Genomic DNA, 24,779 nt, shown 5'->3' on the forward strand with positions numbered 1-24,779 from the left:
GGTCTTAAATTTAAAGACTTTTTAAAACCTTAAATTTAACATTCTGAATTTTAGACTTTTTAAGACCCAGCGGGAGCCCTTTTCCTGCCGTACACGATCGTACAATGATCTCAGATAATTCAATTCTGCCATACTAATCATCAACAGCAGGGGTGTTCAAAGAATCAAATAAGGGAGATCATAATAAGCGAGATCTGAACATCCCGGATGTGTCATTAAGCGACGTAAGAATAACGGACCCCAGGTCCCTTGTCTTTAAAAAATTACAATAGAGACCAGTGGCTGGTTGACAATTTTTATGGATGAGCTCATAGGCTATAATACACAGTACAATGTGCTGGCAAAACCTTGTTAGCAATCAAATTTCTAATTAATATTCATGTTAAATGTTTTATATACATGCTTCCTAATAATTACAAGTTTACAGATGTTCAGTTGTCAAATTAAAATAAAAAAGTCAATTTGCATAAGAAAATACAAAATTGCATGTCTGTTGTTATGTTAAAGTTTCTAGATTTATTTTACGCATAGTAACAAACCAAATAAATTAATTTAGATAAGTCAATTTTTTGCTATAAATCAAACAAAACAAAAAAACCAACAAAGTATGCGTAACTCCTTTCTGTTCTCATTCTATCGATCCATGGTTCCAGGACAAATGTGATGTCAAATTTTCTTCTTTCTTCTTGGTTGTTTGGTGACAGTGTCATATGAAAGATGCTGATCCCCACACTTCAGCAAATTTTTAATGTTTGTAACACTTTAACAGTACTTCTGCTCAGTGTCCATATCAAATAAGTTCTTTCACTTTAAAGAGAGCGGACCTTCCTCTTCTCAAAGAACAAAACATGTCTGTTTACTGTTAAGAGAAAATAATAAATGTGTTAAACTATTGATCTAATACACTTTATAAAGCAATAGTTACACAAAAATAACTAATAATATGATTTAACAAATTATAGTTTTTTTCTGGAAGATACATACATACCCAAACTCAGATTTTACTGTTCCAGAAATTCTTAACCAAAGGGTTAATGCTCACACTACAGGATTATCGGTCCAAATTTACCCTGATTTTTATTAATTTACTTTTATAAATGTATGAGGTCATGATCACACTCAAATACTGTATTAAAATTTCATACTAATTTTTATTTTTCATTTTACATAGAAGGAGCAAACACAGAAATTTCGGCCTATGGCCTTCTTCAGTATGTTTGCCATCTCTTTTCAATCATATTCAACCACAGTCAATCATATGCAAACATTGGTATACATTGTCAAATGAATCTTAAAATAATACATTTTAACATGGTCTGCTTTTCAGTTTTAAGAGATCACGCAGCTTATTGAATATATTGATAAATTCGGATGTATAAATCAGATTTTCATATAAACACAGACACAGACAGATTACTTGCTGATTTGTCCTAAGGTATGTGTTTGTTGTGAGAAATCGGGTGTCCTTTGGGGCCCATGAGTAAGCTGCACAATGTGCTATCGGCAATCACAGAAAAAACAAACAGAGAAGAAAGGAGCTTTAAACTCATTAGATCACATAATTTAATGGAAAATGAATAGAAAAGATGGACCTGTCTAAATATTAAGTAAACATGCATCAGTACAGTTAGATTTTCCTAAATGTGAAAATGTTTTCGATTTAAATTTAGTAAGTAAAGTACTGTTTTCCCTATATAACACAACTCCTTGACACTTAAGTTGAACAGTAACTAAAGTAATTTGCACAGTGGTGCTCGGTTGAGACATGTGTTTACTTTTGGGCTGCACATTACCAGCTGCTAGTATGTCCTCCTTGCGTACGTTCACAACCTGGTTGTACTTGACAATGTTGCTGACATGCTGCTCTTGCTCTCAGGTGTTGTTGGTTTGCAAGTTAGGGAATGTAAAGGCGCCATACGTCATTACGTTGCTATATCATTTATATCGCAAAATGACACTTTGTCAGACTGTATGATATGGCACATTAGTTATTAGAAAATAGATTATCTAAGCGCATTAGGGGGCACAGACACATTATCCAAACCAGTTTGGTTAATCGCGGCCTGGTCTAATTGCAGAGGTGGGTTCGGGAACGATTTAGTTGTGATCGTACAGTTTGATAGCAAATCGTGCCAGAGCATAGTTCAAAAGGTGTGACTTAGGGGGTTTTCAGACCTGAGCCTTTGTTTCAGAACCTGGTGCATTTTCTCCCTTGGTCCAGTTCATTTAAGCATCAACACAGCAATCAGACTCTGATCCACACCAAAACAACCACTCCAAGCCTGCCTGAACGAGGTGTGCTCCGGCCCAATTGCAAGCAAACTCTGGAGCTGTTCGCTGTAACGGCGGTTTCACACCACAAGCGTGAGCAGCGTGTGCAGAGAGCGTTTGCCGCGCGTGGCCATTGCGCTTTCACACCGGCTGCGTTTGCAGCGCATACTGTACAGTTTAATAAAAGTATAAAAATCTCAAGTTCACATTACTTTATTTTACATGCATTTATGAGCAAAACTTCTTCAAAACGCTTTTTGAAGGTCAGTGTAATTTATATAATTGCCATTTGTTTAATCCACACTGTTTTCGTGCTGTTCTGGTCTGTGTAATGACAGATATAGACACAATACACAATTATAGACATAAAAAGCCCATGGCACATTATTAAATATGTTTCTCTTAAAGGCGGAGTGCACAATGTTTAAAAGCCAATGTTGATCTTTGAAATCACCTAAACATTTTATTTTTTTTTTAATTTACTTTTTTTTTTGACAGGGACCATACAAGCAAACATAGTTATAGTTCAAAGCCTGTAACTGATGCGCTGCATATAGAGTTTATAGCTATTGCTAATTCTCAACTCCTGTCCCTGGTTGGGCATTTCTAAGAACATTTTAAAACAGATACATTTCTTAAACACACATACACAATCACATAAAAAAAAAAACCCAAAATAAATTAAAAAGAGATACAAATTTGGTTTGCCTTTAGCCACAACTTAACCCTTAAAATAAATTTATTCAAGTCAGAAATTGCCTTAATATCAGATGGTAATGCATTCCATAGTATACAGCCCTTGACTGAAAAGGCAGACTGTGCAAAGCCTGTCCTGCAGTATGGTATTACACAATTATGATTTGAGCTGCTTCTGGTTACTCTTTGGCTATTCTGTATTTGAATAAATGTACTAAGTGACTCAGGTGCTAAATTATTAATACACTTAAATATTAATCTAAGGAAACACAACTTACCAAAGCTTTCAAAGCTTAATAAATTGTGTTTCTCTAATATGTAGCAGTGATGGTAGCGAATTGGCTTTTTATCCATAATTTTTATTGCTTGATTGTAAAGTGAACCGATGCGTTTTATTGCAGATGGAGCTGCTTGCGCCCAAACTGTCATGCAGTATGAAATATGTGAGAAGACCATAGCATGCATGTACAGCAGGGCTGCCTGGTTTGGTATATAATTTCTAATTAATTTAAAACAATTAAGATTACATTGTATTGTTTTAGAAATTTTCTTAATATGTTTAGTAAATTTAAGCTGCGGATCCAAAACCAATCCGAGATACTTAAATTCTGTTGCAAATTGAATTGTCTCATTTTGTAAAGTAATTTTGAATCTATTATTTAGATCAAATTTCTTAATCGAGAAACACATAGTAACTGTCTTTGAAAAATTTAGCACCAATTGATTTTTATTGAGCCACTGTCCAACATCAGCCATACACGCAGAGAGTACATCAGCAGCCAACTCTGGTGTCTTAGCAGAAGTATAAAGTACTGCATCATCTGCATAGAGCTGGAAGCTAACACCTGAACAGTTTAATGGTAGATCGTTAATAAAAAGACTGAACAACAATGGACCAAGTATGGAGCCCTGGGGTATACCCTTATTGATGCTCAGGAATGAGGATTTTTCCTGGTCAACTTTGACACACTGTACTCTAGCCTGAAGATAAGATGCAAACCAATGTACTGCCTCAGTAGAAAAATTAAAAGATGACAGTTTAGTTAAAAGTAAGCTATGGTTGATTGTATCAAAAGCCTTTTTAAGGTCAAGGAAAACAGCTCCCACCACACCACCTCTGTCCAGGCATTTTTTCACATTTTCAACAAAACAGCAGTTTGCAATTTCAGTTGAATAGCCTGCTCTAAAACCAAACTGCTGTGGGTGGAGGAACTGATTGGCTTCCAAGTAATCAACCAATTGTGCTGCTACCACTTTCTCAATTACTTTTGATAAAATGGGTAAAATAGATATGGGTCGATAATTACACATAGAATCCTGACTTCCTGATTTAAATACTGGCACAATTACTGCTTTTTTCCATCCCAAAGGAAATGTACCAGATCTTATAGAAAGATTAACAAGGTGTGTAAGTGGTTTAACTAACACAGTTATATATTTTTTTAAAAAGCAACTATTCATCATATAGAAATCATTTGATTTGGAATTTGGCAATTTATTAATAATTTCTACATAGACACCCCTACATAGACACCCCTACCCCAATAGAATCTGGACCATCTTTTGAAAGACCCACCCCACACATACGGAACCCCGGCAAGGATGTTGGTTAGTAGACACGCCCCTTACTGCTGATTGGCTACACGTGTGTTTTGGTAGTCGGCCCGACTCCCTTTTCCAAAGCGTTTTTCAAACATTGTGCACCCACGCCTTTAAGTTTACGGTGAAATAAAAAAATTCACTCAGTGATTGACAGCATGATACAGTGGATCGTGTTTCCCTTCAACAGTTTAAGTACAAGATTTAGATTTATTGATGAATCTGTTTCTCTGAAGATTATTAGGATAGGTGAGGACTCATTTAGTGCTGGGCAGAGAGTGATTGACAGCGCAGTCTTCTGGTTACAGTGTTTTTAAATATTTCATTGCTTTCTTTTAAATTGCTCAAAGTCATGACTGTTTGAAACACACATGGCGTCACATTCATGATTTTATGGTAAAATGACACTTTTTCGCGTCAATCCACGACCATTTAAACCATAAACAATGCCGTCATTTTAATTGAGCATGAGCGGCGCAGCAAAAATAGAGCAGATGCCAAAATGATCGCAGCACTGCAGCTTCAGCGACGCTCTTGCCACGCGAGCATGCGCTGCTCACACGTGCGGTGTGCATGCTTTAACTTGTTAACATGGGTGCCCCATAAAACACGCGCCGCTTACGCGCTGCTCACGCTTGTGGTGTGAAACCTGCATAAGTGTGAAAGCAATCCGACCCAACGGACCAATGAACAGACTCTCTTACTGCTTTATTAACCATAACAAATACCCAGTAGCTTTTTGGTGATGAATTCTGGTGAGCACGTCAACGCCAAAGCGCACTTGTTTCTTATAAAATATCTTCTCAGCAATAGGTAAATGATTATAATGTTGTCTCAACTAAGTTTTGATTCCTGCTCAAAATAATGAAGTTATATAACTTAAAGGAATAGTACATTTTCTTAAAAAAAATCCAGATAATTTACTCACCACCATGTCATCCAAAATGTTGATGTCTTTCTTTGTTCAATCGAGAACAAATTATGTTTTTTGAGGAAAAGATTGCAGGATTTTTCTAATTTTAATGGAATTTAATAGAGCCCAACATTTAATACTTAACTCAACACTTAACAGTTTTTTTCAACGGAGTTTCAAAGGACTCTAGACGATCTCAAACGAGGCATAAGGGTCTTATCTAGCAAAACGATTGTCATTTTTGACAAGAAAAATATAAAAATAAAAAATATGCACTTTTAAACCACAACTTCTTGTCTAGGTCTGGTGGTGATGCGCCAGCGTGACCCCACGCAATACGTCAAGAGGTCACAGAGGACGAACGCTAAACTACGCCCCAGTGTTTACAATGTTGAGAAAGAGGACCGTTCTGACGTTGTTGTATGTGGAATGATACTAATTAATGTCTTTGTGTCAGTTTATTGTTTACAATGGTCCGCAAATGTGCGTTTCATATATGTAACACGTGACCTTTCTACGTCACTACGCATTTATTTTAGGTCACGCAGGACCGAACCTAGACGAGAAGTTGTGGTTTAAAAGTGCATATTTTTAATTTTTCTTGTCAAAAATGACAATCGTTTTGCTAGATAAGACCCTTACGCCTCGTTTGGGATCATTTAGAGTCCTTTGAAACTCCATTGAAAAAAACTGTTTAGTGTTGAGTTAAGTATTAAATGTTGGGCTCTATTAAAGTCCATTAAAATCAGAAAAATCCTGCAATGTTTTCCTCAAAAAACATAATTTCTTCTCGACTGAACAAAGAAAGACATCAACATTTTGGATGACATGGTGGTGAGTAAATTATCTGGATTTTTTTTAAGAAAATGGATTATTCCTTTAAGTTGAAGTTACCAAAAAAAGAAAATACAAAATTGTATTTGATAGGATTGTTGAAAAGACAGAGACTTCCGTTTTAACAACCAGCCAGTAGAGGGGTGTAGTGGAAGCAAGCATAAAAAAATGATTTAAACAGTATATATTTACTACACCTGCCATGTATAAACCAGTGTGAGGATGAAATTAAAAAGTGGCTTTATACTGTATATGAACATGTATTCAATCATTTCGTGTTGTTGATCCGAGGTGACTGGTCTTTAATGCGCAACTATAAAAGCAGAGACATACAAGTATCTTTACAATGGGAAAGTCAGTCAAGTGTTTGTACATGAAATCTTCCAAGACTTCGTGTTTTTAACTTTTCAGGGGCTGATTTAAAATGTCACAACTGCCCCTCTGGTGTGAGGTTTTTTTAAACGGCAATTTTTAATGGACTTGTTTATGGCGATTGGCGACATGTCGAGCTTATCGCGGTCCGACATCGTCAGCAGTATCTTTCTCATTCAACACATTGTAAGTTATTTGAACAAACCCTAATAAACATATTAAACTACTTCATGTATTGAGTATTGTTTTCGTTTTTAAAAAAAATTATTACATCACTTCTTACGCAGGTGGAGACATTAGCTTATGAAATTATTTGCTTAATACTTTTTAGTATTTTCTTTTTGATTTAAAACATAACAAAAGTACGCTCAAAGACTTTACGAACTATTATAAGCATTAACTAAGCAGATTATGTCGAATTCTGTCCTGTAATCCCATTTTTGTAATAATATATAGCAGCAGAATAAATAAATCAGCATATTTTTATCAGCATAATATTAGTCGTTTTTAAACAATTATTGTATTTATTGTTTACTGGTAGTTTCTATGAAAGGTTTTACTGGATGGAATTGTAAATACAGATCATGATTGGATGTGAGCCACATACACATTCAGCTCTTGTGCATGGGGTTAAAACAAATATTTTGTAGAGATTTACTGCGTTTGTATTATCAGTTATGGCAACCCCTAACTGCACAAATTATGTCGGTCTTCCTGGATTTCATATTAAACATTAAACAACCAGTCAAAACGGCACACTTGAGTCCTTCGCAATAGACTATCATTAGCTTTAGTGGCTCACCGTAAGTCATAAACCGGAAAGCTCTAAGATGGCGGCGCCCGCATTTACAGGTGGATATGATGACACCATAGAAATGCAGCCCCCGATTGGTGCCTACAGAGAAGTTTGCTCAGGTGTCCAATGATTTGATAAACAAATAATTGATGGCTGAGTATTGTACCCCTAGTAGAAGAAGCTGTTTAGTAGGATCATGATCATGGATGCCTGACACACAATATATTATTACATTTATGATAGCAAACAATCATTAATTAGTTGGAAACTAGTTGCTATAAATACAGGTGCCATCAGTTGTCCTCTTATGAAAGACTTGTTTGTCAGTGTTGCAAATGCAAAGTAGGCCCTTCGTTACCGGTTGCATATGTCAATGTAATGGTGAAGCAATAGATAAAATAGTCCAACTGAAGAAATTTTGCGGAAAAAAATGATGCTCCCTTGTAAAAAATTTTTTTTTAGTATTTTCAAAATAATAAAAAAAACAGTAGTTTGTTTTGATCAGTGTTGGTCAAGTTACTTGGAAATAGTAATTAGTTACTGATTACTGATTACTTCCCTAAGAAAGTAATCCCGTTACTTTACTGATTACTTATTTTCAAAAGTAATTAGTTACTTTACTAGTTACTTTACTAATTACTTTTCAAAAACATGATGCACGAACTGAATATGCTACAGTATGCAACAGGGCCCAGTTGCATAAAGCACCTTAAGTGTAATTTTCCCTTAAATTCACCCTTATGTCAACTTAAGGGTGTTGCAAAAAAAAACCTTAAGCTTTTTCTGTTGCATCTCCATGGCAACAATAGTATTTTATAAACCTGGGTCGCTGTTGTGAAACATTTAACGATTACCCTTACCTAAGAGAACCATTTAAGGGATTATACTGTATGCAACACCCTTAAATTATTCTCTTACTGTAGGTAAGGGGAATTTACCCCTTAAGTGTCATACTTAAGGGAAAAACTTAAGGTGCTTATTCTATTCTTTCTGCATATTCCATCATCTGAAATTGAATCAAATGAAACATTTGCTGAGTCCCAATTCGCATACTATCCGTCCTAAATAGTATTCGAAACTAGAATTAGTACGTCCCAAAACGTAGTATGTTGAAATGAGTATCCCAAAGATACCCGGATGGTCTACTATTTCCGGTTAGATTTCGAAGTGCAGATCGATCCACACTCTAACGGCTAATATTGCCCACAACCCATTGCGTGCGGGAGGGAGGAGCTTTGTGGTGATGTAAATATGGCAGCCAGACGCAGCAGCGGAGATGCGCCCTCAGCTTTTAAGTGTAAGAATTTAAATGTTTAACCCTAATTAAAGTTATCTTTCATTGTCTCGTAATATTCGGTTGATGTTGTGAAAATAAAGTACCATGGCTGTAGTACTGTGTCATGCATGTGTCTTTTTTATGTATTTCTTTTTATGTTTCTGTCTTAGATTTATACCTTACTATAAACCCTTATGAAAAAAACACCTTTTACTACACTAATCATAGTTTAACCACACTGACTTATTTGTATTAATACTGTGGCTGTACAAATGTTAACTTTATTAAGAAATATGGTTACTAAACTTTTACTATAGTAAAAGCATGGTTCATTTTCATCGCGGTATTTCTGATTTGCAAACATAAGTATAAAATAAGCATAAAATACGTTAAACAATAGTTATACTATAAACTTTAACTATTTTGACTTTAAAATAAGTAGCTTTCATTACACACGTTGTTGCACATGAACATCATAACCAGCCGCCTCACAAACGACCTGCGTTTGGTGTGCGTAACTAGGCAACCACGTTGTCGTTCACTTTGCATGACGTCATCGAAGTACGTCCCAGAACGTGCATACTCTTTTGCTACACACTCAAAAGTACGTACATTTTCCTCACAAAAACAGTACATACTTTTAGGTCGTAGTATAAGTAGGCGAATTGGGACCCAGCAAAAATCTGTTTTAACCTCTCGACGCGCACTAATTCGTGGGCGTGATGGCGTCGTTTTTTTCTAAGCCTGCAAACAATATCTATATAGCATAACGTTACTGTCTACAAAGATTACTAATATTAATTATCAACATTACTATACATCGTTTAAAAGGTCTACGGGTTTAGCATCATTGTATGGTGATTGTCTCTGTTTTGAGATACATGCTCTAGCATCAGAAATGTATTTTGTTACAGAAGTCCAGATGACTAGATGCAAAATATAAACGGGACTTCTTACCTTATAACGATCGAGAGTCGAATCCGGTCTGTTTCAGTTGTGTGAATAACCCATGAAATCAGTCTAATAAAATTCATCAAATGACAATTTTGTCCACAAATGCGTATAATCCATGAAATATAGTAGTCTGTTGTTTACATCAGATTTCGCGTGAACGTGAGATGGAGCCGCAGCGGTCACGTCAGCTTGTCCAATAATCCATGAAATACAGATATATAGTCTGTTGTTTTACATCAGATTTCGCGTGAACGTGTATGAGATGGAGCCGCAGCGGTCATGTCAGCTGGGGGTTCAGGGATTTTTTCAGTAAGTTTCACATTGCTGTGCCGGCTTGCTAGGTGTTTGCTTAGATCTGAGGTGGAATTTTTCGCTGTGGATAAAAGTTTTATTTCCACGCAGAGTGTACAGCGGACGCTGATGTTTTTGTCACCTTTAACTGGGTTAAACTCAAAGTAATGTCGGTACTTCCAAGCATTAAACGCTGCATAGTCGTGTTCTCTTCCGCGCTCCATGTTGTCTTCTCACGTTCAACAATACACTGACTGACGGCGCGGCGCTTATACGTCATTGTCACTCGACTCGCGTCACGACACGAGAGAGTCTCACGAAACAAAATCAAAATTAAAAAATAACGCAGTAACGCAGTCTGCTAACGGGGAAGTAACAGTAATCTAATTACTCGTTTTGCAATTGTAATCCCTTACTTTACTCGTTACTTGAAAAAAGTAATCGGATTACAGTAACGCGTTACTTCTAACGCGTTACTGCCCATCACTGGTTTTGATACATGTTGTGGTTGCTATATTTTGTAGTTTATTTTGATGCACTTAAAACTATAGATTGACCGATATACCTGTTTCCCGACATTTTAGCTTTTCCCATTATCGGATATCGGTTTTGTAATATCGGATTGACCGATAAACGTTTTGGCCGTTTTGAGAATTGCCCGCTCAACGCATCTGAGGAGAGGAGCTAACAACAGCAGCAGCAGCGTGCACAGCAAATATGATGCCTGAGTGACGCAACTACATTAAAAGGACTGAGTATACATACTTTGCTTTTATTAATCAACTTATTTAACATAACAGACATTAAGGCACAGATGAGATGTGTTAGAAATGCCTAATGTGCAATGTATGCAGCTTGTCTAAGAAATAGAGACGAACTCACAGGTTCACATAAGTTAAACTGATCCATCAAATCCAGTCCCAAAAACAACATAGCTATACATGAATAAAACAGCCATGAATTAATGCTCGGTGGAATTAAAAAACTGTGATTTAAATGAGTTTTTCTGTCATGCTTATCAGTAGCCTCGTAAAATCATGTTCATATTGCTGTTCACTTACTGGGTTGAAGGCTGAAGCACAGCCACCATATGTAGCTAGCTTACTTTACAAGATAAACATTATTTTGCTAAAACATCCAAATAAATGTCTGTGGATATTAATCAATTATTTTTTTCCTCCGCAAGCTGTCGCAGTTTGATAGAGTTAACTCTTTCACCGCCATTGACGAGATATCTCGTCAATTAAGAGAAAACGCTTCCCCGCCAATGACGAGATTTTCCGTCTTTCCGCAATACCGCTATTATCCACCAGGTAACTTTTTAAACCCGGAAGTATTGTCCTATGGCAAGCGGCTGCATGTCCGTGTCTGTTTTAAAGATCCCTCTGAATGGGATCTCTATGAAAATTCCGTCACAAAAATGGAATTATCTCTGCTTTTTGCTCAAAATGTGGTGTTTTTGCAGAAACCTACCCATATTCAAAAGCTGATTACAAAAGAACCACTGAAGGTAGGATGAAATGTTATATATAAATGTTTATATATTTAAAGAAGAACATTTTCTGGAAGGCATTAAACTTTAGTGAAAATCATGAAAAACGCTGGCGCTGGCTGGCAACTTTTTTTTAAAACGCTGGTGGTGAAAGAGTTAATGCGTGAGTAAGAGCATAGATAAACATAGGTAAACAATTTTTTCATAAGCTATAAAAACAAAATATTAATTATTCTGACATAAAATACCAGTTAAGAAATTCAATGACATATAAGCTGTTTTGTTTGTTATTTTCCTGACAATGTATTATTTCAGTGATATTATTCACTAAATTAATTTTGTATGCAAAAATACAAGTGATTGTGATTATTATTATAAGGGTTTGTTCAGTTCAGTAGTGTTGTTGTAGTCAAAAACAGTTTTAATTAAGCAATTCAATTAAGCAATATGGCATGGTAAGGGGACTGCTTATCATCTTCTTCCAAACAACCTAAAACAGAAGCCCCAAATTAACATTAAGATGGGCGCAAGTGTTGAGAGAGAAGTTACCTCCTGCTTTCTTCAAAACAATCGGATCGTAATGAAAAAATACTGAATAACTCATCCTTAAAACTTTTTAGGATCGTTGCCTCATAAACAAGAGCTGAGAAGAATTCACCTAGGTTTCAGACACACTGGGTGAGTGTAGAAAGCTGCTAGGAAATGTAAATATTAAACGTGTCACAATCTCCATTTCTTTACATCCGCTTCCCCTGATGTGAATCGCTTGATCTGGAATGATAATGTTAATAATATCCTTTAGTGTGTGATGCACTATGATTTTCAAAATCCTGTAGTGTGAGCATGTTTAAGATTTGCGAGAAGAACATTTGTCAAGATTCTCCTTATGCGTGTGCTGCAGCCAGATTTCATAATCTGCCAGGATTTTTTAATTCCTGTAGTGTGAGGCTGGCTTAAGGGTTTGTTTTTATTAATAATTACATATTAATTACATATTTCCACAATAAGCTACTCTGCCTCTTCAAAAGATTGACTTCAAGGGACTTTAAAATGAGCATACTCTAAAGCAGGGGTTCTCAAAGTCCGGACTCCGGTCCGGATCCGGACCCGACGGGAACTTGATCCGGACCCGCGTCCACTTCATATTACAAGTGCATTCATTTCTATGTGATTGATTAAATGTGTGCATTTGCTAATTTACAAATGCATATTAAACTTGTAAACCATTCGTTTAGTTTTTTTTTTTTAATTTAAGAGTATTCCTGGTCCGAAAATAAAACGAGTTATTAAAAAATTTCCTGTGTGACGCTGTAGCCATCACACTCAGATATTATGCACAGCTACTTCATGTACTACGGCTTTTGATCAGTAAGTCCTTATCAATCTGAAATCACTGTTGGTTTGAGTCGTTTATAACATGCATTTGAAAAAACACTCAACCATAATCTTTATACATATTCTTTATTATTATGAAAATACCTGAAGAGGTTTGAAGAACAGCAATATAAATATATCCAGACATTTCCTGAAGCTGCGTGTGTCTGGTTCTTCGGCTGCAGTGCATATTGAGTTTCTGCACGAGAGCGCCCCCTGGCTTTTGGATGTAGCAGCATTTCACCGTAATACATTGCATATAGCAAGCATCATCAGCCAATTTATAGGTGCAGTGCACCCCTAATTTTGGTCATTGTCTCCGCCAACCAATCACACTTTTTTTGCCATGGTTTATGTATCTGATGGGAAACAAACTTTGCCATTTCTCTAATTAGGTTGCTCTGTATTTTGCACCTGGTTACTTTTGGCATATTTCTTGTGTTTATGTTTAAAAAATGTTTTTACTTTAAATGCAAAATACACTTGTTATGTTTTTCCCAAACTATTTGTGTTGATTTGTTATATAAACAAGTGATTTACATAAAGTTATTACCATGCTTGACAATTTTTGTAATAACCAGTTTTTCCGGACCCATGAAAATGATGAGAATTCAGATTTGGACCTTTGAATGTAAACTTTGAGAACCCCTGCTCTAAAGGGCAGTGCCAAATAAAACATTCCTATCCTCACCTATGGGGTCATGCTTTCGCAAAACCAGTTTCTCCCTCAGTCGGCCCCTCTTTGTGTTGAAACAGTAACCTGTTCCAGCTGCACTCATCATTTGAACCAGCAAAGTCCTAAAACACAGTATAAAGTATACACATAGATTTACACAAGTATACACATAGATTTACATGGTAGCCAAACTGCACAATAAAGGCATGCACAAGAATACAGTGGAAGATTTAATTTTAAGTAAAAAAACAGAGCCTCTAGCAGTCCTTTCTGACAAGCTATCATGCATGCTCTCTCCAATTTGAATTAGATAAAAAATAGGTTACATATTTTTTGTTTATGTACAAGTGTCTATCCCACAATACTTTATGTCTGCCATGCAGATAAACAGGTATTTTGTACTTGTATAAATATCATAAAAACTGTAGGTGTATTAATGTGGTTGTACTTACTTAGATTTGCTCCTGGCAACTAGAAAAGAAAGAAATATTGAATGAAATCCAAAGCTGACATTACATTTCAAGTATTAACAGTAGTATCTTGGAGTGTAATATCGTTTATATTATGAAATATTTTTTTCTAATGATATAATTATTTTGTTTAATATTTACGTTTATTTTTATCCGATAATATAGGCACAAAAATGTTACTCTGTTAATAGCCCAATAAATGACTTTATAAAAAGTTTTCTAAACATTACTGAAAATGCATTTTTGTATACTAGATGTATTAATACTAGATGTATATAATACTAGATGATTTCATCTTCTAAATCTTGTCAATATTTTGGAGCACAGTTCCGCACAAGCTTCTGAAAAATGCGTAAATGTAAATATGATGATTTAAACGACAGAGAGAAATGCAAATCTGTCAGCATGAATTAACGTTAAATAGATTACATAAACCACATAAAATGTAAGTACTCTACGAAACATACATCTTTGAACTCATGTTTTCTTAATCGTTTTATTTAAAAAAAAAAAAAAAAAAGATTAGTGTTAGCATCTAATAACTAACAAAAGGTATATCAGTATAAATATATTATTGATATATACAATGGCATTTTAACAGTCTATTAAGTTTTTGTTGTATGTAAGTTAGTCACGAATGCTTTAACGTAAATCAATGCATGCTCACATCAATATAAATCCAGCTGCTAACGTTAGTTATTACCTGCTACTCATATGTGCATTGTGCTGACAACTAAACTATTGCAATTTTTTATTAATAGTATACTTACAATTCACGGTCGTTAGAAACATTTCAAATCCTCAATATTACCGCAGAAAATACTAATGTCACATTGAGTTCTGTCACTTACAACATCCAGTTACACCCTTAGTGCTTCCGGTGTCATGGTACGTCAACAACGGCCCTGTCCCAAATGGCGCACTTCATGTGGACTTTCGGTCTCGTGGCCTTAAATTGCGCGTTCTCGCTTAGTCTACGAGTCCGTAGGGTGTCCCATCTGTCATTTTTACGCTTTGAAGTGTGCTCATCAGCGCCTCCTTTGCCCCCTTGATGCGGTCTTCAGCGAAGCCCGCACTGCAGCAGGCTTCGCGCACTTTGCCAACCCAGAAGTCCTTGCGAAAGGGCAATCGAACCAATCAGACGACGGAAGGGAGGAGTTCACACTGACGGGCAACTTCTCTACCTATTTTCCGGTGTGATGCTCGAGTCTGTCCCAAAATACGACTCCGGTGCACACACGTGGACTCGCATCAAGGGTCCCTAAAGTCTGGACTACGTGATGTCATCAAAGTGTGGACTCTGAGGAGGACCACAAGTCCGGAGTGTGCCATTTGGGACAGGGCCAACAGCTAGGGCTGCGACCATTGCCCGCGCTGCTAGCCAATTGAGTGGAACGTCCGCATTTGGCGGCCATCTTACCACAGGCAGTTCGCACACTCGTAGCATTGAGTTTTAATGGTGCAGGTCAGAGTCGTATAATAAGAGAGTTACGAAACGCTTTGATCTCGCCGCCGCGCGGTCACGTGATTCATGTAACGTTCTTCAGTTCCAAACCAAGCAGGGCTGTCAATCTGTTTGCATAGGTTTTCATCTATTTAAGGTAAATATTAGCTTGTAATGTGAATTGATCACTATACTTACTATGTTTATAACGTTTTTTTTACTAGGGAGTGATGGAAATACAGTTAATCAGTTAATAAAGATAAACAGTTTATGGTGACCCAAAGATAACTGTGGTTATCTATTCACCTTATTTTCCACGACAACAAGGGCGGCGCCATTACACCCATTTTGTCAACGTACTTCCGGCTGCATATGATGAGCAGCTGAGGCAGTGGCTGAAGGCGACGCGTTAAACTTAAAAAGCTCACTCAAGCGCCTTTATGTTTGTTTCTTACCTATTTTAACGGACGGGATGCTGACTGAGGAACACCCTAATCCCAAGTAATGGTTTGACCACGATGTTCCGGTAACTTGAAGCCATGCCGGGTGTTGAAAAGGTGGTCAGTTTCAGGTAAGCTAAATGTGCTCTCTTTCGCCTAACGTTAGATTTGTGATGTCCGTTCTACAAATACACTTATCAGTAACGTTAGTTTATAAAATGCAATTATTTTGAATGATTTGATTGCCCACCTATATTTTTATATTTAAGATAACAATATATTAGTACATTACATTCTTACAGTAGCTCACGTGATTCATACAAGTTACCGAGATTTCAGATGCTAGAAGGTCAGTTCATTTCTCATTCAGATATTGATAATGACATATTAAACGACATATTATTGAACACTGAAGTTAGAGGTTGTGTGTATAATGTTACTGTCTCTTTTTAATGCATCTCTCTCTCACACACTGTTCTGTTTAAGTATGGATGTCATTTATATATTAATTCTCATGATGCAAGTTTCTTTTAAATACTAACATAAAAATGTTTATGGTTATATTATTTTCACAGATGCATTGATGTTTAGTGATGCAATGGACAACTGTGAGGATGATATACAATCAACATGTTCCTAAACTGTGATGCAGAAACACAATGGGAGGATCAATCCGTCTCTGAACACAACTACACTTGAAAATCACAACTCAACCTGAAGCAACCTACATCTGATATGGCAGTGGTTCTTAACATTATTCCTCGAGGCCCACTGCCCTGCACAGTTTGTATGTCTCCCTTATTTAACACACCTGATTCAAATCATCAGCTCATTAGAAGAGATCTCAATGAACTGAACTGAGTCTGTCAAATAAAAGAGACATACAAAATGTGCAAAGCAGTGGGCTTCGAGGAATAACGTTAAGAACCACTGTGATATGGGAAAACAACCTTGCGGTTTCCCGGACAGGGCTTATGCTGGTTTGGGCTATTTGAGCTACGATAATTTAAAAACGCCTTGTACTGACATACCTCAACACATATGATTGCCATTGTTTTGTCACAAGATGTGGTTTGTTTGTAAAAACTAAAATGTCCTAATATAATTAAGGCCTAGTCCTGTAAACCCTGTCCAAGAAACTGCTTCAATGCTTCTGCTTCATGTGTTGAGCTGGCACAAATGTACATATCTCTGCTGAGAAACAACCATCTTTGTCAGCTTTACACAGGGTTGATATTGCATGCATTACACAGTCACCAAGCACGTCACCAGTACATACACCAACAGCTTCCAGATAAACACTTGGGATCAGCTCCTGATGACTCTGATAAAGCTGCATCTTAATTCATTGCATGTGGTCTTGCTGAAAAGTTTCTTAGTCCATAGTTATTTTTATAAACCTTTACAATGTGACCTGATTTTACCTGTTGTAAAGTTACATTAAACCTTCATACTGTATGTGATCAGATGTCATGCAGTGATATTAAACATTTACAATGTGATCTGTTGTGCATTTATATTAAACCTTTACAATGTGATCAGATATTACCTGCCATGCAGTTATATTAAACCTTTACAATGTAATCAGATGTTGTGCAGTTATATTAAATCTTTACAATGTGATCAGATATTACCTGTCATGCAGTTATATTAAACATTAACAATGTGATCAGATATTACCTGCCATGCAGTTATATTAAACCTTTACAATGTGATCAGATATTACCTGTCATGCAGTTATATAAACCTTTACAGTGTGATCATATATTATCTGTAAGGAATTTTTTAAACCATATGTGAGCTTTGTAGATTCCACTTAAAAGGATTTAAGTCTCCTGATTAGAAGGAATAAGTGTTGGCATGTTTGCAAATGAATTCTGTCATGGTACATTACCACATAAAAAAGAAATAGTTATTGGACTGGCTAAGGTGCACATTTGCTTTAAAAAAGACGAAATCACAGTGTAAATATTGGTAGGCATAAGTACTTTAATAATTTTCAATGCTGCTCCTCCTGACAGGACGAGGTAATTAAATATGTCCAATAGGTTACTTGCCACGGCTGCTTCATATCGTCTAACCACGAGACAATTGATGGGACATTATAAGACTATCCGAGCGTCGTATGAAGTTTTCTCCGTGCTCCTAATTTAAAACATTTACAACAGGTGCGATATTTGTCATTTTGCTAAAATTATAGTGAACTACAAACAATCTTCTAACCACCAAACTAGCTACCGAATGCACTGTGCCATATTAGCAGCGGAAGTCGGTTGACAAAATGCGGAAGAGCGAAGAATTGAAAAGGGGGAATAAGGTGAATAAGACCCTTTTACAGCCACGTCACTGTGACGTCACCGCTCTAGCTGGAGGCAAAAAAATAAGTAGGAACTCATAGCCGGCGCGCTAAAAGTTTGAGTTTTTGACTTTAAAATGTCATCTCGTTGTGTATTTGGCTGCCAGATTAGAAGGAACAGCACTTTTGGTTCAAAAATAAAGTTTTACCGGATCCCGGCAGACATTTCTTCACAGAAATCAAGAAGACAATTGTGGTTGAATGCAATACGGCGCACAGACTATACGGAGACGATCATAAATAATACTCGTGTTTGCAGTGCACACTTCATATCAGGTAAAATAATCTATGCATATGTACTGTTGTGTTGGTTTTATCTAGTACAAATCAGCAAGTTTCTGTTTTATTGGTGAAAAGTCGCCAACCGCGCTATTGTTTAGCTTAAATGTTAAACAAACATACAGCGATAGATGTGTATGCCATCGTTTGAATAGTCTCTTAAAATAATCCACATTGCTAATCATAGTTAGCCCAGTGATAAGTTACATAAGACAGTAAGCCTAGACAAAATTACCCAAATCCACCTGAAAGTAATTCATATGTTGTCTATGAAATATCTAAAACCTGGTTAAAATTGCAAGAGTTAATTTACAAAAATACCTGTCACGGTCCCGCAGAATCAGTGACTGTACATATTCGGACAGATCCGAAACTAATTCTGCATCCATGTTTAATAAATCCCTCCTAAAACATGCTCGTTTAAGCTTGTCAACATAGCCTCTGCGGCTCTTTCTGCCTCCAGCTAAGCCCCGCCCACACAAATACGTCACAATGTTTACCAACTGTAAAAGGGTCTTACGTCACCGCAGTGTTGCATTATGGGACGTGGGCGCCATGTTTAGAGGCACCGCCGACCGCTATGCCATTTAATTGTGGGTGTGTTAAGCTAAAACTAGGTGAACTTGAAGAAGAACCGAAGAAATTGAGGAGTTTGAAAGAAAAAGAGAAGGGACCCTATCGGGAGCAACAAAGTGCTAGCCTACTGCCAAAAAACTTTATTTGGACAAATAAACAACAGATCCATATGATTTAGCAGCCTATGACTGGATTACGGATCCAGACGCACTACCTCCGCTCACATATCTGTTATTATTACCTTGTTTTTGGATTGAGTGCATACACTTTGCAGGAGTTTAACAGCTATAAATCCCTTCAAGCTCATAGTAAGATGACATTCTTCTTTCGGAGTTGTATGACGGTTGGCAAACCAGCTAAAAGAAATATGCCATTTAGCCTACTTACTATTAATACCTAAGTATCTTAATGATTCTATTAAAAAAATATCCGTTGTATTCTTTGCAATGAATCAACACATGTTCATAAGATGGCACTTCTGTTCTTAGTTATTAAAAAAAGTTATTAAAACAAACAAATTGCTAAATATTTAGCTAACGTTATGCCATTTTAAAGAGTCACAAGCAGTGGGTTTGAGCAATTGCATTTAATAAAAAATATTTGCTATAATCGTCAAAATTGTCTAAAGATTTATTTTTATAAATCATGTGGTGAGGTTGATCAGAAATGAATAAATAAAGTTACATAATTTACATTTACAAGTTAGTTTAACAGTGTTAGCATAAAAACAAGACAATTTAAGTGGTTCTGCTTTTATTAATCACAAATTACTGAATGACTGAAAATGCAGCAAACACACTCTCGCTGATGCAGGGATTTTTTTTTTTTGAAAAGTAAAAGTTTTTATCCTGATTGTGGCAGGTAAAACACGCGATCCGGCGTCTTTTCGTCAGCTCCTCCACCGGCTTCCCCCAAATAAAAGCTGAAAAAACGTATTCCGTTGTTCAGTTTCCTCCCTGAACGATCGTGTGACCTGCTGTGGCAGTTCTTGATCGAGCAGTACTGACCAAACATATCGAAGTTTATTAAAATCTCGACAGAAAATACAAAAACAACCTCCAACACACTAACTCAAATACAGCGGGATAGGAGGCGATCCTGCAAATATGGCGGATTACTCAAAATGCCACACGGCGTGACGTCAACTCCACATTCCCTATAAGGGCTTTCATTAATGCAGCAGTTGTCCCCGGTAAATTTTAGAGAACAATGTCACCAAAGCAAAAGTGCTAAGAAGACCATTTCAAATGATGTAAACAACACTGGTCCAGAAACACTTCCTGTTTCAATTTGTGACTGTTTTTTAATTATTTCACATATATCATTATCTTTAAGATGTTTGTTTAACTTCAGTTAATTCAGTTCTATATGTTTTGTTGGTTTATTTTATACCAACGTTTATCCAGTGTTAAAAAACTAAAACAGGAAGTGCTTCTGGACCAGTGTTGTTTACATCTTTTGAAATGGTCTATACCAACTACAGCAACACAGTTTATCTTTTATTTTTGTAGCAAAAATATGGCTATATAAATGGCCATCAATCTGCTAAAAACATAATGAACCTCCACACAAGGCCAGGGACTGCCAGAACTCTGCCATCATGACAAAATACAAATATAACAAGACTTTAAGGCAGAGTCCTGACAGTAGCCCTCCCTCAAAGGACGCCACCTGGCGTCCAAAAAGGGAACACACAAGACAAGAAAACATGACAGATAAACAAGACAAGACTATGAACACATCAGACTATAAAATAACAAAAGGTGCTAAACAAAACTTATCAAACACACATAAGTCCACAAGATACTAAGACAGGACAGTCCACGGGGGTTTGGGGCGAGGACGCAGCTGGTACTGCGCAGACTGTAACCGCGCAGGCTGGGTCGATTTCGCGGGATGCGCGGGACGGGTGGGCAGCGCGGACTCTGTCGGCGGCGCGGGCTGCGCGGAATGCGCGGCCTCCGACTCTGGCTGCACGCACTGTGCGGGCTCCGGCTCTGGCTGCGCGGACTGCGCGGGCTCCGGCTCCGACTGCGCGGGCTCCGGCTGCGCGGACTGCGCGGGCTCCGGCTGCGCGGACTGCGCGGGCTCCGGCTGCGCGGACTGCGCGGGCTCCGGCTCCGGCTGCGCGGACTGCGCGGGCTGGGTCGGCTGCGCGGACTGCGCGGGATCGGCCATCTCGTGAGCAGCGATAAATCAAACAGCAGCCAAGCCGAGGATCGGACCGGACAAGACAGCCAGCTCCTCAAGGTCTGGATCGGACTTGACAGCAGCACTCCAAAGTTCGGCAAAGAGCCGCCCACGGATCCTCCTGGTCAACCAATCCGGTACTGGGCGCACTACGACAGGCAGTAGAAGCCACACAGATGGGGAAGCAGTTGACCCCGACACCGTTGCTGGGTTCAGCTTTGGCAGGTTCATTCTGTCAGGATTTGTGTACGAATGAACCCAGATGCAAACGATGTCGGGGAAAAAACACAAAACACTTTATTTGGACAAAACAAAAACCCACGATGGGGTACAAAACATGAAACACTGACAGATAACACTAAACTTTGACTCTGACTTGAATTACTACACACGAACACCAGTAACAGAAGACAATGAACCTGCACAGAACTAAAGATACACTGACATTAAATAGAATGAACCAAACAAGATAACGAGCGGGGAACAGGTGATGGTAATAAGTAATAATTAACAATAAGCAGGAGGACGAGGGGGCGGGGACAAATGACAAGACACCGGAGGCACATGCCAAACACAAAACAAGGCATGAACCTCCACACAAGGCCAGGGTCTGCCAGAACTCTGCCACCATGACAAAATACAAATATAACAAGACTTTAAGGCAGAGTCCTGACAATAACATGCCATAGCCTATATATTTTAATAATTATGCATATGTCTACTGTGTCTGTTAATAGGTCTTAAACTGCATGTGGTAAGATTACTCATAGTAGGCTTACCCGAAATGTTTTACTCCAAAACATTATAGCAAAAAACTTACATTTCACCCTAAAGGCACTACTTTTATTGTAGTCATAAGTAAAGTTCATTTTTATGTCAAAATAATAACTTATAACGTAATTTAGTTACGACTTAATGCGGAAATGGTAATGCAGCAACACGTGTATGACGTGTCTTGTGGTTAAATGGCCGACCAATGGGATCTCTGGATCGGGATCCTGCTCCGCCCCTGGATCTAAATCCAACCCGCACCCTGGATGTCGTGTTCTGCAGTGAGGCGCTACTGTAATTTTCTACCGATTTTCAAACAGTTTGGTTTGTTATAAACGTCAAAGATGTACCTATGACACTGCATACTTAAACACTAAAATAAATAAAAAAAATCTTGAAACATGTTAAATCAGAATTTTAGCCACGTTAATAACATTTGTAAGAAACCAAACCATTTGAAAATTGGTAGAACACTGAGCAAGTTATGGCGTGTGTCTCAATCAGCTCCCTTGTTCAGTAGTCAGGGCACTGATCAGGGAGTCGGCCATTTTAAGGGCTGTCTCAATCGCAAAATCCGTTCAGTGCACTGGAACGTTCGTTCCCTAAAAATTCCCACAATGCAACGCAAAAACCAGTGAGCATCGATGGTCCCTATGTTCCCTAACCGGAAATCACGTGACCTTTTCTGAAGCTCGCCAACCGAACATCACGTGATCCAACTCAATAAACTTTATGAAATGTTACAGAACTTGTATAAAGACAAACGTTTGTTTTAGTTGTAAATATAAACACACATTGCTACACAGTAAGGGACCACAATCTACTCAATATTTAAAATAATAATATTTATTTAAAATTGTAAATATATTACATTTAAAATGTAATTATATGCCTCCAATTTTATGCACAGATATGTAAGAGAATAATGACAGCATTTTTCACAATGTACTCTTTTTAAAATTAAGTCAGAGAGATGTTGGTTTTGCCGGTTGTTGAGTAATGCCGCATTCACACGGTCCGTCAGCGTTAACGCTTAACGGAAGGCTTGTCTGAAGCGTGGCCAACAGCCAATCACTGTGGCTGCAACACAAGCTCCGGTCTTCCATAAACGTAATTGGCTGGCTCTGCCTAGGTTATTTGCATAAGGTGATATGATTGGCTGACGCACGCGTTGCCGCTTGAAAAGTTGAGAAATGTTCAACTTCTGCCGCGAGCAACGGCACTGACGCGGCGCCGACGGATCCACAATTCAGTTCGCCAACGCTTGACGTCACCCATTAAAAGTGAATGCGGCGTAACAGCTGTGAGTGATTACAACGCGCTTAAGCAGCCACGTGACAGAAAAATAAGTGAACATTGTCCCAATGTGAAATGGGCTAGGGTCCTTACCAGTGCCCGAACCTGTGTACACGATATACTGATTCACGACCTCGGGAGCTAGGGAACGAATTGAGACACACGGATGGTCATTTAAAACTACCTGCACCATTAAAACTCAATGCTACGAGTGAGCGCGCTTCCCCGTGGTAAGATGGCCGCCAGGTGATGACGTTAGAGACTACGCCGTAACATATCTAAGCTGTGTCTGAAACTGTTCCCTCATTCACTCATTCATTATTCCCTATTTGGGGAATGACAATTGAGTCCATTATATGGGAAGAAGCAAATGAAAATGAGTGAGCGATTTCGGACATTTTCATGTTTCAGAGAGCTGTCGCAGAGATTCGTCATAAACCTTTACACCTGTGTGGCTTTATTGATTGTACTGTAAAATGGTAAAGTTTACTTTCTTACTGTTTTTCACATTTGTCATGTTTATTGTATTAGTTGATAACAAAGAAAGCAAAACAACTGCTTATCATATGTATTTACTGCTGTTTATTTGTTGTTTAAAAAAAATGTGTATTAGATTTTAAATAAAAGATTTTATTTTTTATTTGTTTATTTTCAAAAGTAGAACATAACTGACAACAAGAACTAACAAAAGTGTATAAACGTACAGGGCTCGCAAAATTGCTAGCCCGACGTCCCGGGGCTATTGTGCTTTGCAGTCGGGCTATCAAAATACATCCCCGTCCTGCCCGTCGGGCTATCTTGACTTATAGGGAGGAAAAAATATATTTAAATGCTTATGCATTCTCTCACAGATTTGGATGGGTAATAATGGTGTATGAAATTCAGGCATTGGGTATTTAAATTGCGTTTGAGCTTGCGCTCGAGTTTTACTTTCACTTTTGCGACTGCGCGAATTCGCCGCAGTACAGGAAGCAATCCGTACTGATTTGTCATCGATTTGATGGGCAAATCCTCCAACTTCGTCCTGTCAGTCATTACTGTCCTCACGTATGAAAATTAAATCTCTTGCAACAAGCTTTAAAAGTGATATAGATTGTATGGGCACTTTGGGCAGTGAAGAGAGTGACTGTGCAGAATCGCTCTCTTAAAGCGACAGTAGCCCCTGTTTTTCTGATAGAAAAAATTATCCAGTCTGTGACTGGATTATCCAAACTGTGAGTTTTGTGACCCACTGAACCACTTTAAAATAGTGAGTATATCTGATGTGGGGATGAGCAGGAACAGTTGGTTTACATGGAAATCCAGTTTTTTTTTCTTGTTAAAAAAACAACAGCATCAAAAAAACAACAACAAGAATAGCAGATTAAACATTGTGGTTAGAGGCCCTATTGGCAAAATTTGGCCTGTGGTAAA

General features: G+C 37.7%; 1 protein-coding gene and 1 long non-coding RNA gene across 3 annotated transcripts; one reads left to right on the plus strand and one right to left on the minus strand.

Annotated features, from left to right (window-relative positions):
* Positions 1 to 281: 281 nt before the first annotated feature.
* mrpl33 (mitochondrial ribosomal protein L33) lies at positions 282 to 15,197 on the minus strand. Of its 2 annotated transcripts, none has more exons than XM_065288713.2 (4): positions 14,785 to 14,914; positions 13,997 to 14,015; positions 13,560 to 13,666; positions 282 to 859 (listed from the first exon to the last, which is right to left on the minus strand). In XM_065288713.2, exons 1-4 carry the CDS (start codon positions 14,804 to 14,806, stop codon positions 810 to 812), a joined length of 198 nt encoding a protein of 65 aa, XP_065144785.1. In that variant the 5' UTR covers positions 14,807 to 14,914; the 3' UTR covers positions 282 to 809. The 2 variants fall into 2 exon arrangements, with proteins under 2 accessions (XP_065144785.1, XP_073668453.1); XM_073812352.1 differs by lacking the exon at positions 282 to 859 and adding an exon at positions 1,292 to 1,497 and having other exon boundaries at positions 14,785 to 15,197.
* A 201-nt stretch (positions 15,198 to 15,398) lies between these two features.
* On the plus strand, positions 15,399 to 17,450 carry LOC135778243 (uncharacterized). Its single transcript, XR_010544472.2, has 3 exons — positions 15,399 to 15,615; positions 15,786 to 16,029; positions 16,474 to 17,450. It is a non-coding gene; the product is annotated as an uncharacterized lncRNA (long non-coding RNA).
* The last annotated feature ends 7,329 nt before the right edge of the window (positions 17,451 to 24,779 follow it).

This window comes from Paramisgurnus dabryanus, chromosome 17 (assembly GCF_030506205.2).
Source record: "Paramisgurnus dabryanus chromosome 17, PD_genome_1.1, whole genome shotgun sequence".
Lineage (NCBI taxonomy): Eukaryota > Metazoa > Chordata > Actinopteri > Cypriniformes > Cobitidae > Paramisgurnus > Paramisgurnus dabryanus.